The 17927-nt window shown below is 43.1% G+C and overlaps 2 protein-coding genes across 4 annotated transcripts in view; one reads left to right on the plus strand and one right to left on the minus strand.

Annotated features, from left to right (window-relative positions):
* The window catches only part of CISD1 (CDGSH iron sulfur domain 1), a 6335-nt gene extending 279 nt beyond the window's left edge, over positions 1-6056 (minus strand). The window contains exons 1-3 of the mRNA XM_020783175.3: positions 5821-6056; positions 2346-2551; positions 1-135 (exon numbers count right to left, since the gene is read on the minus strand). The exon at positions 1-135 is cut by the window's left edge and continues 279 nt beyond it. Coding sequence (XP_020638834.2) covers positions 46-135; positions 2346-2551; positions 5821-5851 — 327 coding nt within the window. The 5' untranslated portion in view covers positions 5852-6056 and the 3' untranslated portion in view covers positions 1-45. The remainder of the gene's footprint in view (positions 136-2345; positions 2552-5820) is intronic.
* Positions 6057-15065: 9009 nt separating this feature from the next.
* Positions 15066-17927, plus strand: part of UBE2D1 (ubiquitin conjugating enzyme E2 D1) — a 41356-nt gene continuing 38494 nt past the window's right edge. For 2 of the 3 annotated variants that reach the window (XM_020783173.3, XM_020783174.3), the window contains exon 1: positions 15066-15380. In XM_020783173.3, the coding sequence (XP_020638832.3) occupies positions 15081-15380 (300 nt within the window). In that variant the 5' untranslated portion in view covers positions 15066-15080. The remainder of the gene's footprint in view (positions 15381-17927) is intronic. The other variant, XM_072995256.2, reaches the window with a different exon arrangement.

Raw genomic sequence — 17927 nt, forward strand, 5'->3', positions numbered from 1 at the left:
GCACTGTGATGGGATTGTTTTCATGTTCTTTCTCATCTTTGTTCTTTAAGCATCTTTCTTCTTGATGATCAGAGGTCCCACATTGTCTCCTGTTTCATCATTATGTTTTGTGTGAGAGCCATCACACAACGGGAACTGCAGGAAGAAAATCATAGTAGGCAGCTTTAAATGAACATTTTCCTTCAGTAGAGGTAGGAAAAAAACAGTTATCAAAGTAAACCTAAGAAGGTACAAGGAAATTCTTTAAAACATCCATCTAAGAAACTGCCTGCCTGCTGTGGGAACCAGAGGCTGCTAAAAGTTTACCATACCATCAAATGGTATTATGATCTTAGTGCTGGTACAGCAGAAGAAACGTCTGCCAATCCAATGATGATGACGACGACGTGCCATCAACTCAATTCCAACGTATAGTGGCCCTCTACAGAATTTTCTAAAAATAAAGTACAAGAGGACCACCATATCCACAGGGCATTGGTTCCATGATCCACCTTGGGTACAAAGGAGTCCTGTATACAACATACAAAGGGGTGGGACAAAGGCCACAAGGAGGCACCTGTAACAGGCACCCCTGACCTCACCTATCCGTCACAGCTGGGCAGTGAATCATCAGCCAATGGGGTGACGGAGGGTGGGGCTGAAGAGGGAGGAGCTGGAAGAAAAAGGGGTGAAGAGAGTGTGAGAGATCAGATCAGGAGTGTGTGAGAGAGAAAGAGCTTGTTTAGAGGCCTGCGTGCCCAAGTGGTCAGTGAGGGAAGTCTGTGATTGATTAAATAAGATACAGTGATTGACATCTTGATTAGCTAATTGTGATTTGCATATTTTATTTTGTTATTTCAATAAACCTGTTTTTGTTTTGAAGGAAACCTTGGTCCTTCTTAAATAGTCATTACAAGTGGTGGCAGCGAGTGTGAAGTAGTGTGGTGGGCATTCTGAGAGACCTGAGTTGGCAGTGACATCAGAGTGGCCTGCCACGTCACAGTACCCTTGTATGTTGTATATTAGGTTGCAGTAAACCAGAGGTCTCTAAACTTTTCAGCATGAGGGCCACATCATATGTTTTACACATTTTTGAGGGTCGAAGGAAAAGATGCATGGATGCATGGGCTGAAGGGACTGGACCCGAGCCTGTGGTGTTTGCCCGGCTGGATAAAAAGGCAGGATGTGGCCTGCAGACTGTCGTTTGGAGACCCCTGCAATAAACCATGGTTACAGGACACATACTGTACTTAGAACGGACTTACCATTTCCTTCTTCTGGGAGCACTCTGACTGTGCAGTTTGGCTAAAGTTACAAAGGCTGGCTCTTCTCCTAAGAAGAACTTCTGACCTCCAATTCCACAGCCAGATACCTAACTCACTGAGCTATCCAGACAGCCTACTGATCCTATACTTCCAAATACAAAATGAATTTGTCTGAAGACCAGTATGAAAAAAACGGCATTATTAACTTGCAGGCTTTTTCCTACTCTTTACTGCGTTGTCATCTAGGAATTCAAGCAGATAAATACCCCAAAGACCACCATTTCTGTGACTGCAGTGATCCAACTGTGAAATTCCCTATCACATTCAAAAAACTTGATTTCCTAGAGGAAACGTCCTTCTGTGATACAAGATGAAAATGACAACATTGGGGAGGGAGACAGCTAGAAATTCAGAAGCAGGGAAAAGGAACATGTGCAAAATTTTAATATAATTACTATTAGATCACAGTCCCACAAGGAGATATACATGATTCTCCAATAAGGAAACACATCTTGATAGTAATTTCCAAATCAATTAAATACATTCCTTCAATACATGTCTTATTCAGATACAGTGGTGCCTCGCAAGACGAGCGCACCGTTTTACGACGAAATCGCATAATGACAAAGTTTTTGTGATCGCAAAATGATGTTTCCTATGGGGGAATTTCACTTTGCGATGATCGTTCCCTGCTCCAGGAACCGATTCGCGCAAAACGACGATTTTCCTACAGCTGATCGGCGGTTTCAAAATGGCCACCGGGTAAAAAAAAAATGGCCACCCGCTGTTTTCTGGGACGGATTCCTCATTGCACGGGTGGCAAAAATGGCCGCCCTATGGATGATCTTCGCTGGATGGTGAGTTTCAAGCCCATAGGAACACATTAATCGGGTTTTAATGCATTTCTATGGGCTTTTTAATTTCGCTTTACAATGTTTTCGTTCTACAGCGATTTCACTGGAACGAATTAACACCGTAATGCGAGGCACCACTGTATTCAATTCATTACAAGCAACAAGTCTCTTGCCTTTGAGTGATACAGCATATATATCCATAAAAGAAAAAGAAGATTCATACAATTTGGCCACTTCTTTCTCTTACCTTCTTAGACCTCCAACATCGACAATACACAGCTTTTTCCCCCAAATCTTCCATGTCAAATGCATGAACTACCTTGGGATTATCCTTCTGAATATGGAGGTTTACCATACCACTACAACATTTGTCCTTGCTGAAGAACTTTTTGTAAGCAAGATACCCAATGGCTGCTGCTCCTGCTGCACATGAGACTGCTACAACCCATTCAACTGTAATGAGAAAATAGAGAAACTGTCATAACTTTCTTCAACAGCCCAACACTGAGAACAAGAACAAAGTTCACCCCATTGAAGGTTAAGTTCTCATTTTCTACTTAGGATATATTCCATGATCTGTACTCTTTCCTCCACACTTAGGATATAACGTAGATCTTCATACTTACAATTAAAACCTACTTATGCCTATTTATTTCTCTGTTCCTGTTAGCCTTTTGTTTATACTCAGCAAGTTTGGAAAACTCAGCAGTGGCCAGAGGATTGGGAAAAATTAGTCTACATCCCAATCCCAAAGAAGGGCAGTGCCAAAGAATGCTCCAACTGCTGTACAACTGCACTATTTTACACGCTAGCAAGTAGGCTTCAACAGTATGTGGACCGAGAACTCCCAGAAGTGCAAGCTGGATTTTGAAGGGGCAGAGGATCTAGAGACCAAATTGTTAACATGCTGGATTATGGAGAAAGCCAGAGAGTTCCAGAAAACATCTATTTCTGCTTCACTGACTATGCAAAAGCCTTTGATTGTGTGGACCACAACAAACTATGGCAAGTTCTTAAAGAAATGGGAGTGCCTGACCACCTTATCTATCTCCTGAAAAATCTATATGTGGGACAGGAAGCAACAGTTAGGACTGGATATGGAACAACTGATTGGTTCAAAATTGTGAAAGGAGTATGACAAGGCTATATATTGTCTCCCTGCTTATTTAACTTCTATGCAGAATACATTATGGAAAAGGCCGGACTGGAGGAATCCCAAACTGGAATTAAGATTGCTGGAAGAAATATCAACAATCTCAGATATGCAGACAATAGCACTTTGATGGCAGAAAACGAGGAGGAATTAAATAACCTCTTAATGAGAGTGAAAGCGAGCACAAAAAATGGTCTGAAGCTCAACATCAAAAAAACTAAGATCATGGCCACTGGTCCCATCACCTCCTGGCAAACAGAAGGGGAAGATATGGAGGCAGTGACAGATTTTACTTTCTTGGGCTCCGTGATCACTGCAGATGGGGACAGCAGCCCTGAAATTAAAAGACGCCTGCTTCTTGGGAGGAAAGCGATGACAAACCTAGACAGCATCTTAAAAAGCAGAGACATCTTTATTTATTTATTTGATTTATACCCCGCCCATCTGGCCTATAGATGGCTTGTCGACAAAGCTCAACATAGTCAAAGCTATGGTTTTTCCAGTAGCGATATATGGAAGTGACAGCTGGACCCTAATGAAGACTGACCGCCAAAGAATTGATGCTTTTGAATTGTGGTGCTGGAGGAGACTGCAAGGAGAACAAACCTATAAATTTTGAAGGAAATCAACCCTGAGTGTTCACTGGAAGGACAGATCCTGAAGCTGAAGCTCCAGTACTTTGATCATCTCATGAGAAGAGAAGACTCCTTGGAAAAGACCCCGATGTTGGAAAAGTGTGAAGGCAAGGGGAGAAGGGGATGACAGAGGACGAGATGGTTGGACAGTGTCATCAAAGTTACCAACATGAATTTGACCAAACTCTGGGAGGCAGTGAAAGACAGGAGGGCCTGGCGTGCTCTGGTCCATGGGGTCACAAAGAGTCAGACAGACTAAACGACTAAACAACAACATGCATATCTATTCGGAAGCAGTTCATGGAACACAGCAAGACTTTGCTTCCAAATTATGTATATATCTCCATTAAATCTAATATGGAAATAGATCCCAGATAGTGGAAAGTCTGAGCTCATCAGATGATAGGAATGTTTTAATAATTTTAATGCTTCCAGCCATTCCTAACAAAAATAAAGGGAGGACAGCGGATCCTGTCAATGAGAACAATACACATAATGCTGCAATAAACACAGGGGGCCTCTGGCTCTCAAGATGTTTTGACTACAACTCCCATAATTCCTTACTATTCATTATTTATTTGCTACATGATCTGGGCTTCTGGGATATGAGGTCCAAAGGATTTGTAGAGCCACAGATTCCTTATCCCTGCTCCAAAAGATGCACGGGAAACTCATGAATATTGCTTTATTTGGTGCTGATATCAGTCTCCTCTTGCTTCCCATTCACAATACAGACTTAACTGTGTCATACCTGACAGTGAGAGTCAGTCAAATTTATGAAAAAACAGCAGCATCAATTAAAAAAAAGCCAGACCAGAGAAAATCTTTGGCCCTCACAACAGGTCTCCAAAACCAGGTATCAGCCGCTAAGTAAGTAAAGCTGATAAGGAAGCCTCTAGACATCAAAAACCATCCCTGGGAGAGACGGGTGATAAAGAAAAAACACCGCAGTATGGGGGATTTCTAGGCTAACTAGTTACTGCAGGGTCTTGGCTCAGAAAGTAGACTTTGAACATAACCATACCTGACCTTAATTCTTTAAGAAGCCACACTAGCGGAGGACCAGGCCCTATTTTATTTCAGCTAATCATAAGGAAACCTCAGGATGTTCAAAAAAGTATAATAAAGTGGCTTAAAGAGGTGCAGCTGGGGTCAGCTGACAAGATCCAAGGAAATCAGCTGCTTAGAGGCAGAACGAATTTCCCCCACCAATTCCAAAACCAAACCAAAGAATTCTAAATAGGTATGAAAGTGCGGGTTATACAACGAGAATGAAAAAAAAAAACTGTTGTTTTCTCCCTGGCAGCAGTCACCAGTTTCTTTGTTCTCACAGAAACAAGGGCCAACCACGAAGTCCGGCAATGGTTAGGAAAGAAGGCGATTTTAAGGCGTGACACCACGGCCCGCCCAAAAGTCCTCCAAAAGCAAACAGGTGCGACCCCGCCTGATATGTTTACTCAACCCCTGGAAACACGAGGCAAGGCAGGCAGAAGCCGGCCCGCCTCGGGACGTTCATCCAGCTGCAAACTACAACCAGACAGCGCAGCCTGATCTGTATGACGATCCGTGGAAGGGACAAGCACTCCATGATACGATAAGCGCTAAGGAAGGAAAATAATTCCTGAAGGTCACCGATGCCGGCTTAAAGCGAAGCCTCCAATGGAGCCAAGACTCCACCAGCAAACCACAGCCCCACATCAATAAAAACCTGTATGCATGAAGGCGGGAGGGAAGGGGCAGCTCTCCTGACCCTCTTGGTGCAGGTTTGTTAGGAAAGGCAACGCAGGCCGCTTGAAGGGCAACAAGTATAATCAGTTAGCCAAGCCAGCAGAGAAAGGGGAAGGAACGCTGGTCGACAGGTAAGGAGGATTCTCACGTTACACACACCCCTTGCACAGTGGCGACAACCTCTCCCCCCCCCCGCAAACTCTTACCCCTTACAGAACTGTTTGACCCGACTCCCATGATTCCAATCCCCCTCGATCACGCTGCACGGCTGCTCTCTGTTGCTTAAGGAAAGGAGGTGGGAGGCGGGGCAAAGGAAAGCCCCAAGAAGAGAACTGCGCTTGCGTACGACCACTTTCAATATGGTGCTTAGGGGCTGCCCTCGGCCCTTAAAGGGGCAATGCAAAGACTACCAGGGACCCTGCTTGGAAGAACGAAGGGACGCGAGCCCCGGATACGAGCGGTGCCCTCTGCTGGCCAGGGCTCCTCGAGTATCTTAATAAGACTGTAGTAGACGCTTCAGGGTTAATTAGGGAGGCCCAGTAGCTACATTCCAGTGAAGAGGTTCATAATGAGCCCTCCCCCCCCCCGCCCGTGTTCAAACCAGGGTGGTGTAGTACTTAGAGACACCTGGAGACTGGGTTTGTGAAACCAGGGTTTCAGGTTCTCCACTCGTGTCCTTCACTATCTCCCAGCCTAAAGTCACCACAGGATTAAATGAGGGAACGGGAACAACATAGGAGCTCCTGAGTGTCTTTGAAGGAGCCGAATCATCCCCGTGTCACAAATAAAAAAGGATAAAACTTCAAAACCGTGATGACACAACAAGCCCATCTGGGGACAACTTCTCTATTTTCTATGCTGTCTCCCATTCCACACTTCAAGGAACACCTACTGGGGAGTAAGCCTTACTAAACTGGGAATAACTTGCTTCCGACGAAGCACGGACTGGCTGGTAGGTCCCAGTGTCCTAAGAATACTTACTGTACCTAGAACTACTGTGCAGGAATAGCTGTTAAAAGCCTCTGTAAGGAACCGGAAGGTCAGTCCTAAAGATATGCATAAACACACACAGAAAAACAAGACCTAAGCAACTTATACTAATAATAAAGTCTTCTAGCATCAGATACGTGTTTTGGATGGTGGCTCCTATGCTTATCATATATGGATGAAAGGGCAATTTCCACAAATGCGGAGACATCCTCATCTGGTTCAAATCCCAGGTAGCCGGCTCAAGGTTGACTCAGCCTTCCATCCTTCCGAGGTCGGTAAAATGAATACCCAGCTTGCTGGGGGGGCAATGTGTAGCCTGTATAATTAAAAATTGTAAACCGCCCGGAGAGTGCTTGTAGCGCTATGGGGCGGTATATAAGTCCAATAAATAAATAAATAAATAAATCTTTACTAAAGTGTCTCCATGTATGTTGTAGGTAGGCTTGCCACTTACTTCTGGGGAAATTCCACCTTTCAGGACAACAGCAGGTAAAAGGTTCCTGTATTTGACAGGAAAACTGTCAAAATCTGGCCAGAGGGGGCACTCAGCCAGCTGCAGGACTGCTTTGAAACCACTGAATGAGCATATTTTAACATCTAGAACTGCAAGAATACGCTGACACAGTACTCTCATATATCAAAGCTTGCATAGACTATGTTACAGTGGACAAGCGCATCAGAGTTTTCGGCAATTGCAAATCGTGGATGTCAGCAGAGGTATGGTCACTTGTGAGAGCCCAGAACTCTGCCTTCAAGGCAGGTGACAAAGATAAATACAGGGAAGCCAGAGCAAATTTAAGGAGAGGTATCAAGGCAGCTAAACAGGAATATAAACAAAAGGTGGAGAACCACCTAGCAGACAACAACCCAAGGCAGGTGTGGCAGGGGCTGCAGCACCTAACCAACTACAAGGGCAACACGATGGAGACAGTCAGCATTGATGCTTCACTGGTGGAAGAGCTGAATATCTTCGCCCGCTACAAGGTGAAGATACCTGACCCTGTAGCACCAGCCCACCGGCCCTCCAACCTCCAGCCACTCATTCTGCATGAACATCAGGTGAACGCTGCAGTGAAAGCCATGAATCCTAACAAAGCCGCAGGTCCGGATGGAGTGCTGGGGAACGTGATAAAAACCCACGCTGACCAACTAACTGGGGTCCTACCAAGAATTTTCAACATCTCCCTGCAAACAGTGAGAGTACCACCATGTTTGAAAGCAGCCGCCATCGTCCCGGTTCCAAAGAAAATGGCCATAAATGGCCTGAACGATTATAGACCCATCACACTGATGTCTGTAGTGATGAAGTGCTTTGAAAAACCAGTTCTCCAACACCTCAGGTCATGCCTTCCATCAAATTTTGAGCAATACCAATTTGCCTACAAAGGAAACAGGTTGACAGGCGATGCCATACCCACGGCCCTAAACACAGCATTGAGACACCTGGGAACTATGTCAGGATGCTTTTTATAGACTACAGCTCAGCCTTCAACACAGTTCTACCAGGCATTCTCTTCGAGAAGCTGACTGACTTAAATTTTCCTCCCCTCACCTGCGACTGGATTAGAAACTTCCTGATAGACTGCCCACAAACAGTAAGGGCTGGGTCCTTTACACCATGGGTCCTTTTTGAGACCATGGATCGGCTGAGTCTCTGAGGAAAATGGGGCACCCCCTGCACATGTGTGTGTGCTTTTGGGCACATGTGCGCACTCTTAGATGCATGCACAAAGTGGTGGGGGAGCATGCGCACGTGTGCCAGTGCTGGCATGAGCGCTCCCCCACCCTTTTGCAAATGTGCAGGAGCGCCTGCATGCCCACTAGCACCCTCCCACCCCTTCGCACGGGGTGGGGGAGCGTTCATGCCGGTACTACTTCTTCATACTTCTACCGTTAGGCAAGAGATATACAAAGCATAGCCAGCCGGACAAATAGGCTGAAAAATAGCTTCTATCCATGGGCTGTCAGACTTCTAAATACCACATAACACCATGACTAGACTTAATATAACAGACTCACAGTGCCAGTATAACACACAATATGTACACATCAGTGTATAATGTGTACACATTAATCCACTGATATGTACATATTGCACTATGTATGTATGTATGTATGTATGTATGTATGTATGTATGTATGTATGTATGTATGTATGTATGTATGTATGTATGTATGTATGTATGTATGTATGTATGTATGTATGTATGTATGTATGTGGAAATGTGTGCCTAGCCCCAGTATTCCTGGGGTTGGGGATTTTTTTATAAGGTTGGAGATGTATTCTGTGTCTGAATGTATTCTGTGTTGTTGTGTGTCCTGCATTTTGGGACGATTGAGAAGAGGTCTTGTCCCTCCTCTGTATAACAGCCTTTCAAATACAGGATTTGAAAAGTGCTATACCTAACCTAATTAAAAATGTTACACACAAATGTAAACTAAATTGGAATCTGAATCCTCTAATCATAATCTCAGTTCCTCGAATTGGTTAGTAAATCAAGTATCCTCAGTGCAGTGCACAAAAACACTGGCACCTCATACACCTCAAGAAGGCCCCCTTCCCTTCCTGATTTTGGAGATTAAAAAAAAAACTTTTTAGAGACAAGTTCTGACTTGCAGCCACTAGCTCTCTGCCAAGCAACCTTAATTATTAAGTATTAAGTAAAGGATGGTAGCAAGAATAGTGTTCCCCCTCCATGCTATCTGTCAGTATACTCACTTGAAGGAACCAGTTACCCCAACACCTGATGGTATGAAATGAAGTGTTCACAGAACTGGTGCATGGAGAGAAGCAGTTCTAGAAAGCATTACCAGATAACTAAAAGCATTACCAGAACTAAAAGCAGGTCAGTCATCCTGCTGATCCCAGTAGGAGCTGCACAGTTTTCATTTGTTCTAGATTTTTGCTTTCTGAAGTACCTTTCTACAAAGGTATAGTACTAAATACTGTGTCTTCTCAGAAGAGGAACCAAAAGATAAATACAGAAGCCGCCTAGAGTGGTCCTCACCGACCAGATAGGCGGGGTATAAATTAAATAAATAATAATAAAAAAGGCAAAAATCTCTAATGAAATTACTGTTTGAAAAGAGAGATGCAGAAATAGTTGAAACTGGGCTTTTGAACTACATGTGTAATAGATGACGGACTTCAGTGAGTACTCCATTATGTACAAGATCAAGAAAGTATTTCATATTTTTCATTTAGGGGAAAATCCACACATATTTTGTTTGCACAGTATATTTAAGATAAATAAACCAGAAAAATTATATGTTCTTTTTTTCCTCTTATATTCTAGAGTGAGTGAACTATTATATCCAACACTAATATATGATTGATTTAAAACTATTTGCACTAACTAATTTCATTGTATTGAATAAGATTTTCAAGACAGAATATATATATATATTACATAAACTAATTTAACACTAGAGCACGAAGTGGAAATGTTGAGGGCTAAGAGTGTGGCTGCAAAGTGGATAAAATGACTGGAAACAGTAGAAAAACAGATGGATTCCCAAGAGAGCAAGTTATTTTAAAAAGCTGAAACACAGCTAATCTCAGAACAATAATACTAGAAAGTACTTCTAGAAAAAAAGAGTCAGAAGTTTGCTTTAAGTGTTGCAGTATCACTACATACATTTTTGTCCAGTGTACAGGAAAGTGCAGACTATGTGTATTAATTTTTCTAAATAAACTAGTGAGAATTTCAATTTAAAGATATATTTCAATAAATGGACGAAAAAAGAAGAAACAGATGGGGAAAACGTGATCTTTCTGGTAGTATGAATATATTGGATGATTTCACTCTGGAAAATGAGGGGTGTATGATTTTCTTACAAACTACGGTATTATAAAACAGTGGATTTAAAATTTGGTATATGGGAACAAATGAATATAATGCCTTAAAAACACATGACGCATATAAGCTTAACTACTTCCAGCATTCTAATATGAATAATAGCTTACTCCAGCAAGTTTTTAACTGGTAGCCATGTTAGTTCATGTAAGCATATCAGGCAAGAAACAAAACAAAACAAAAAAATAAAGAGGACAAAAACACTGTGGCACATTAAAGACTAACTGCTATATTTTAATGTGAGCTTTCATGGATCAAGTCCTTTTCCTCAGGCATAAGAATAAAAGTACATGGTAAATATATACACGTTTATACATGACCCCAAAATAAAGGGACAGTGGTTGGTTAGTAGAAATAAGTCATAAATGGCGTGATTCAATGTGGTATTTCACACCTAGCAATGACTAGTTTGATATTATTTTCCTCCGTTCTGTAAAAAGCAACAGTGGTTTATGGGTAACAGAATCCCTGGCTATAGATAACAACAGCAGGAACAACATACAGTAATTGTTGTGGCATTACACATATGCTAATATGTTGAGAATCCCAAGAATACCTGTCTTTGTATTTGAAGCTTGTACTGTAAAGGTTAGTTGTGGTTAGCCTTAGCCGGGAAGGAACCCAGGCTATGGAAAGTAACAACAGATAACATAATTATTGTAATATTTTACATTTGGTAATGACTTAAGAATCCTTGACCAATATTTAAAAGACTGTGAATGTTGTAGGCAATCTTAATTGCAACTATAAAGCCAAAGCAAATTGGCTAGAATTCAATGAAACTAATTTTTAAGTAGATGCTGAGTGTATAGACTGTGACTAATATACTGTAACTTGGGTACAAATAGTTAATTTAATAGAAATTGACTGAAAGGTCAGTGGAATGTTGGTATGGATCATAAAATGTATTCAAATTATATCTTAGGCCACATTCCATAAAAAGAAACCTGCGGATACCACCTGTTAATTCCTTGGATAGCTATCACAGTGATAGTGTTAAAAAGAAACAGCTTGAATGGAAAACTGATAGTACGTTGTAGTAAAAACAATAAAGAGTAGATTGAGGGCAGTGGGAAATCTCAGCAGAGCTGAGGACCATTTTTCAGCCTTAGGACTGGCCTCCCAAGGTGGCAAAGCTAAATGAGGAGAGGTATGGATGGTCAAAGAGACCAATTTAAATATTTAAATTGTTTAATTTTACATTGTTACATCAATGTAAAACTTGCTACAATCAGTTTCTATTAACTGAAAAAATTGGTTTATCTTAAAAATAGGGTTCAGTTGAAAAATCTCCCTTGTTCGTTGTAGAGGCTATTTTAAAAAATATATATTGTATATATATGGAGGGGAATGGGAGAACGCAAGAGTAGTGGTGGTGGCGGCGGCTCTTGAAAACATGACAGTATGCCCCCTTCTTCTTAGAGGTTACAAGAGGTCATTTTCACCATTTTTGCATTTAGTTTAACATTGGGGTGGTGAAAAAATAGCCCCAAGGCCTAAATACAGTCTCTGGGCAGATGTTTATGGATCTAACAATGTCACAGACAATCTCAAGATTAATTTTACCTGCTCCTCTCTAATGTTATTAATGCAATCTTTTGTCAACAATGCCCATCTGCACAGAACCTAAGACAAATGAGACAATCTCTGTGCAAAAGAATTAATGGAAAGAAATCTGACATCAGCAATGGCAATACACATAAACGTCATTTTTGTTTTGTTGTTTAGTCTTTAAGTCGTGTCCGACTCTTCGTGACCCCATGAACCAGAGCACAACAAGCCCTCCTGTCTTCCATTGCCTCCCAGAGTTTGGCCAAATTCATGTTGGTAGCTTCGATAACACTGTCCAACCATCTCGTCCTCTGTCGTCCCCTTCTCCTCTTGCCTTCACACTTTCCCAACATGATGTTTTTTCCAGGGAGTCTTCTCTTCTAAAGAGATGGCCAAAGTATTGGAGCCTCAGCTTCAGGATCTGTCCTTCCAGTGAGCACTCAGGCTTGATTTCGTTCAAAATGGATAGGTTTGTTCTCTTTGAGTTTCTTCCAGCACCACAATTCAAAAACATCAATTCTTCGGCGGTCAGCCTTCTTTATGGTCCAGCTCTCATTTCCATACATCGCTACTGGAAAAACTGTATAAAAGTCATTACCATGTGTGAAATGCCAGCCTCCTTAATTTTGACCACGTGTAATTGTGATTGGGTTCATTAAAGATCTGAAGCAATTCCTCTTTTTTGGCGGGAAATGACAACTGAGTCTCTTTTTGAATGTTAACAGGTTTATTCAGTTCAACTTTAGGTGAATCTATAACAACTTCTACTAGTGCAAGACAACTAATATCAGGTAACTGTCCATATTGTGAGGACGACGATTCTGTCTTGAAACTGACAGGATACATTGAGGGGCTGGCCCAAAATGTTCCCGATCGGTGGGCTTCCTCATTGGAGCATTGCGGACCACGCATATTGTCCCACAGCAAGGGTGTCTGGCCCAGTCTTCCTCTGGTGGTGGATGGTTGAAGGAAGAGTCTGGCAGGATCACCCTCTTTGAGTGACCTTGTCCCCACAGAAAAACTACAACCGTCCATTTTAAAGAATCTGCCAATGTCCCTTTTCCTTTAGACACATCCGGATCAGGCAACAATCCTCCTACCTCTTGATTAGAGAAGCCTTCCAACAGGGAAGCATGCTAACATACTCCAATTCTTTTCTCTCCCCTACCTTTTTTCCTCTTTCCTTCTTTTCTCCTGTCACTGGTACACTGAACTGTCTCCTCTCACTTTGCTCCCCTATATCCTCTTCCCACACGGGCAAAATTAGCCCCTCCTCTCCTTCTCCCTCTCTCTCTTCCACCAGACAGATCTCAATGTTTTCCCCCTGTCCCTTTGATTCCCTTCCTTTCTCTTCCTCTACATTCAACTCTTTGCTTTCTATTATCTCTCTTGCTCCTATAGCTCTCTTCCACTCAGGCATCTCTAGATGAGGGGACAGCTCACTCTGTTATTTCTCCTTTTCCTCTACAGTTTCTTCACAATAATTAACAACAATCATGTTGTTTCTGGTTCCTTCACCCACTCACCCCTGTTGCCTTTTACAATACAGTGGAAAAGATGTCAGTATCGGGTAGAAATTCTTGTCAGGTGTGAAATCCCACATTGACTCACACAACTTGCAACCTATGTCTACTTAACCAAGCAAGCACTTTTTCTTTATTTTGGTACTATGTACAGATGTGTTAAGAAATTGCCATGTATTCTCACTCTGAGAGTGTCTGAGGAGGTGGATTTGATTCACAAAAGCTCATATTAAAATAAAAGTCTTTAAGATACCACAATTTTTGTCTTTATTTTTCTTATGTTACCTGATAAGATTAATCAAGAATGAGTATAGATGTAGAATAACTAATTAGTTCTAAGGGGACTTTTCTAATAGACTAGGATCAGAGAAATGACCAGTTAGGAGGGCAAGGATTATTTGCAAGAATGTTTCATCTTTCTAGTAATGTTTTTTGGCAAATTCTGTGAGAAGAAAAAGGTTGGCAACCACTGGGTAGGGTGGCTTGGAGGAAGCCAGAAGTTTGTTGTAATGATCTCAAGCAAAACAACCACAACAAAATAATTTTTTAAAGGAGCAGACGAAGCCTTTTAAATCATCCCAGTGAAGACCAAGTCTCATGACCACTCACTAAACATACTCAGGCACCACCCCTCCTAAATTCCTCTTCCTTCCTCAGTCTGACTGGTCTTGGCAGAAGAAGGGCTTTTTTTTTTGAAGGCACACATCACTTGCCCCAATCTCCTTTTTTTAAAAATTCTTTTTCAGGCAACCTGTTGCCTACTTGGGTCATGAGAGATGCCTGTGAAGGCAGAAAGCTAGTTAGCAGCCAGCTGGCCTAACGTACCTCCAGTCTCCGCCAACTCAAGCACTGAGGGACCTCTCCATTGGGGAAGTGTAACTTTTGAAGGCAGAGCCACTATGCAAAACATTTGATTGCCAGAGGCCAGAAGAGCAAATGGTGTCGTAGCCTGTTCCTTCCCGTGTTAAGATTTGTGGTATCTTGAAGGCTGACTGAATTATTTTGACAAATGAGAGAAGGGAATCTCACAACTGACTTTCCCTGGCACTACAAAAATTCAGCAATAATATACAGTATTTAGTAATACATTAATAACAATGACAAATTAAATATTGGATGCCCTTCCATGATACCCCAACTCCGCTGCCCTATTCTGTCTAATGGCAGAGTCGTCCCAGTTTGAAGATTTCTCACACACACCCCCGTAGAGAAGCACCCTTTTTTTGTGGGGCGCCACAGTCCTCAGAAAATAGTTCCAAATGTAAGGCGGATGATCACCAATCACTACAGCAGTGGTCCCCAACCTTGGGCCTCCAGATGTTTTTGGACTACAACTCCCAGAAGCCTTCATCATCATCTCTGCTAGCCAGGATTCCTGGGAGTTGAAGTCTTAAAACATCTGGAGGCCCAAGGTTGGGGACCACTCTACTACAGTACGTATCTGAAGCGCCAACACCTGCTGCGCTCTTCACAGTCTCCTCAGCGCTCCTGTAGAGGGCGCCGGGAGGCCAGCCAGACCGACGAGCTGCAACTACGTCTCCCAGAATGCCGCTCGGCACTGGGGAGGCGGAGGACGCGGCGGTGGGAGAAGAAGAGGTGGGCGGGGCCGTGGAGCCTGTTAGAAGCGGAAACAAAAGACCCCTCGATTCGGAGCGGAGAGGCACCTCGGGCTCCGGCCTTAACACGCCCCGCGAGAGCCCGGCCCCCTCCTGGAGCAAGCAGCCAACGCGGTCCTCGCCGCCTCCTCCTCCTCCTCCCTTCCCCCTCCCTTTACAGCTTCCCCACACCGGCCCGCCCGCCCGCCCGCATCCCCGGCTCCCCATGGCGCTCAAGCGGATACAGAAGGTGAGCTCTCCCGAGTGGGCCGGGTCGGTCGTGCCCACCGCCCGTTGGGAGCTGGGCGAGCTTCGAGTCGAGCCTCCCTCCCTCCCTCCCTCCCTTCCTTCCCCGGGCCTGGGTTGGTTGCGTGAGAGAAAGCGGGGGGGGGGGAGCGCAGGATTGACGCTGTGGGAAAGGGGGAGAGTAGATCTCGCGATGGGGGCAAAAAAGGGAGGAGGGGATGCGGGCCTGTAGGGAAGAAGGGCTTCCCAGCGATCCCGCGGTCCCGGGGGTACCTTTCTTTTGCGGCGGGGGTGGGCAAGGATATCTATATAGCTATACAGTGTATGTACAGTATATATATGGGCAGGTTCATGACAGCTTGCAGGAGCCTCTGTTTGGAATGGAGTGGAATTTTATTACCCTGACTGATTTTACCAAACTATAATTATATGTATCTATTTTGTATTGATTTGGTTTTACTGGTCTTTGACCGTAATAAAGTATTCGTTCGAATGGCTTGGCAAGTCCTTGAGAATCCCCGAGGCACGACGCTTAGTTAACCTTTTCGGTCTGTTTTGACTTGGCGGGAGGAGAAAATGGCACCAGCTTTTCCTGGACGGTAGCTCCAGGGAAGAGGTTCTGATGGCCTTGTTCTCCTGCCTGACAGAAACATGAGTGTTCCACGAAAGGAGTAGGTTCGAGGTGCTTGGACTAGCATCTTCCTCGTTGGCATTTGGATGGGAGACCATGTTCAGGTTAAGGCTAGGGAAGAGTTCCTGAACCTGGAGGGAGTTGCTGCTAATTGATAAGTACAGTGGTGCCTCGCAAGACGATGTTAATTCGTTCCGCAAAAATCACTGTTAAGCGAAAACATCATCTTGCGAAACACGTTTTCCCATTGAAATGCAATGAAAACCTGATAATCCATTCCAATGGGAACGGATTGTCATCATAAAGCGAAAATTGCCATAGGAAACATCGTTAAGCGAAACGCGGTTCCCAAGTGAAGATAGCCGTCTAACGAGACAGAGACCATTAAAAGACTCGTATAGCGAAGCAAGACCAAGCTGTCAAAAACATCGTAAAGCGAAAAACAGGGACCTAAAATTTAACCATCTTGCGAGGCAAGGTCCCTAACATCATAAAGCAAAAATCACCCATAGGAAACATTGTTAAATGAAGCACAAGATCGCTCAGAAAACATCGTAAAGTGAATTTGTCGTTATGCGAAGCAATCGTTTTGCGAGGCACCACTGTAGATAGGTTAGTGACCCAACTGTCTATATAAGGCAGTGAGTGTCCTATGTTCTTGGGGTGTCAGAATAGTACTGTATTTGCTCCCTGCTGGACAGCTTTCATTCATGCAAAGCCCAATCATTCCTTATAATCTAGGTTCAAGTCTTGGAATATGTTACTTTAGGTTATTGAAACTGGGCCTTGAAGACTGCTTTGCGAGAGAATGCAGTGGGTAATAAAAGCTTTTGAAAAGTTTGTTTTCACTTATGCTGAGGTAGTATGAGAAGGTTCATGTTACATGCCCCTCTCTTGTATACCCTTAAGAAACTAGGTTTAATACTACCACAGGTAGATCTGTAGCTTGAAATCCACCTGCATAGCTTGGGCCTTGTGGTAAGCCAGGAAGGACCATTGCTTGCAGGGACTTCCAACACATTGGCGTAACACTAATGCTGGCTTACCTAAATCACTATTAGCTTTCTTTAAAAGAATTTGAAAGGAATGCTCTCCTATTCTACTATAATTCTTGCAGCTCAGGTAAAATAGCTCTTCTGTACTAGTGACTGAATGTTTGAATGGACATGGTGTTGATAGTGAATTCTGGTTGATATAGCATACAGTATTGTGCTTTGGAGGGAATAAATGTAATTTTGTATATCCATTCTAGATGTGGGGATCTAGAGCCTGCTATGCAGGAATCATTTGTAGGCAATTTGTTTTCACTTGCTTTTGAAGCATCCCTATGTTCATTTTTTCACCAGGCAAGAAATCATGATGGATATGTATTCCATCAAGTGCCAGAAGCAACATGTCCCTGTCTAACAGTTGCTGGAGAGCATGAGCCAGAGGGGTGTTGTTGCACTCATGCCCTGCTGGCATGTTTCCCATAAGCAGCTGGTGGGCCTCTGTGAGCAGAATGAAACACTTGATAGGCCTTTAGTCTTCTCTAGTTTATGTACTGCTGTTCCAAATTTATAGGCTTGGAAGACTTCTTGACCTAACCTGGCCTTTGCAGGAACAAAATACCACCTCCTAGAAGAAAGTGAGAAGTTGATTCAAATGTTTTCATTTACTGTTCTTTTCAAGTGAGTGCTATTACTGAATAGGTAAGGTACATAAGCTGCTGAATAGCTGAAGTCTTGCCAAAAAGGAAACTGAGCCTCTTCAGTAATTGGTACGCTAACCACAACTTCTTTGTAAGTGTAGATAAGGGATGATAACTTTAGCACCATTTCACAAATTACATTGAACTTGAAATGGTCACAGATTTATAAGAACCAGCAGAAGAATTCAGACATCTCTGGCTCATATTATCTATCCAAGATGAAAATATGT

The sequence above is a fragment of the Pogona vitticeps genome, chromosome 3 (assembly GCF_051106095.1).
Source record: "Pogona vitticeps strain Pit_001003342236 chromosome 3, PviZW2.1, whole genome shotgun sequence".
Lineage (NCBI taxonomy): Eukaryota > Metazoa > Chordata > Lepidosauria > Squamata > Agamidae > Pogona > Pogona vitticeps.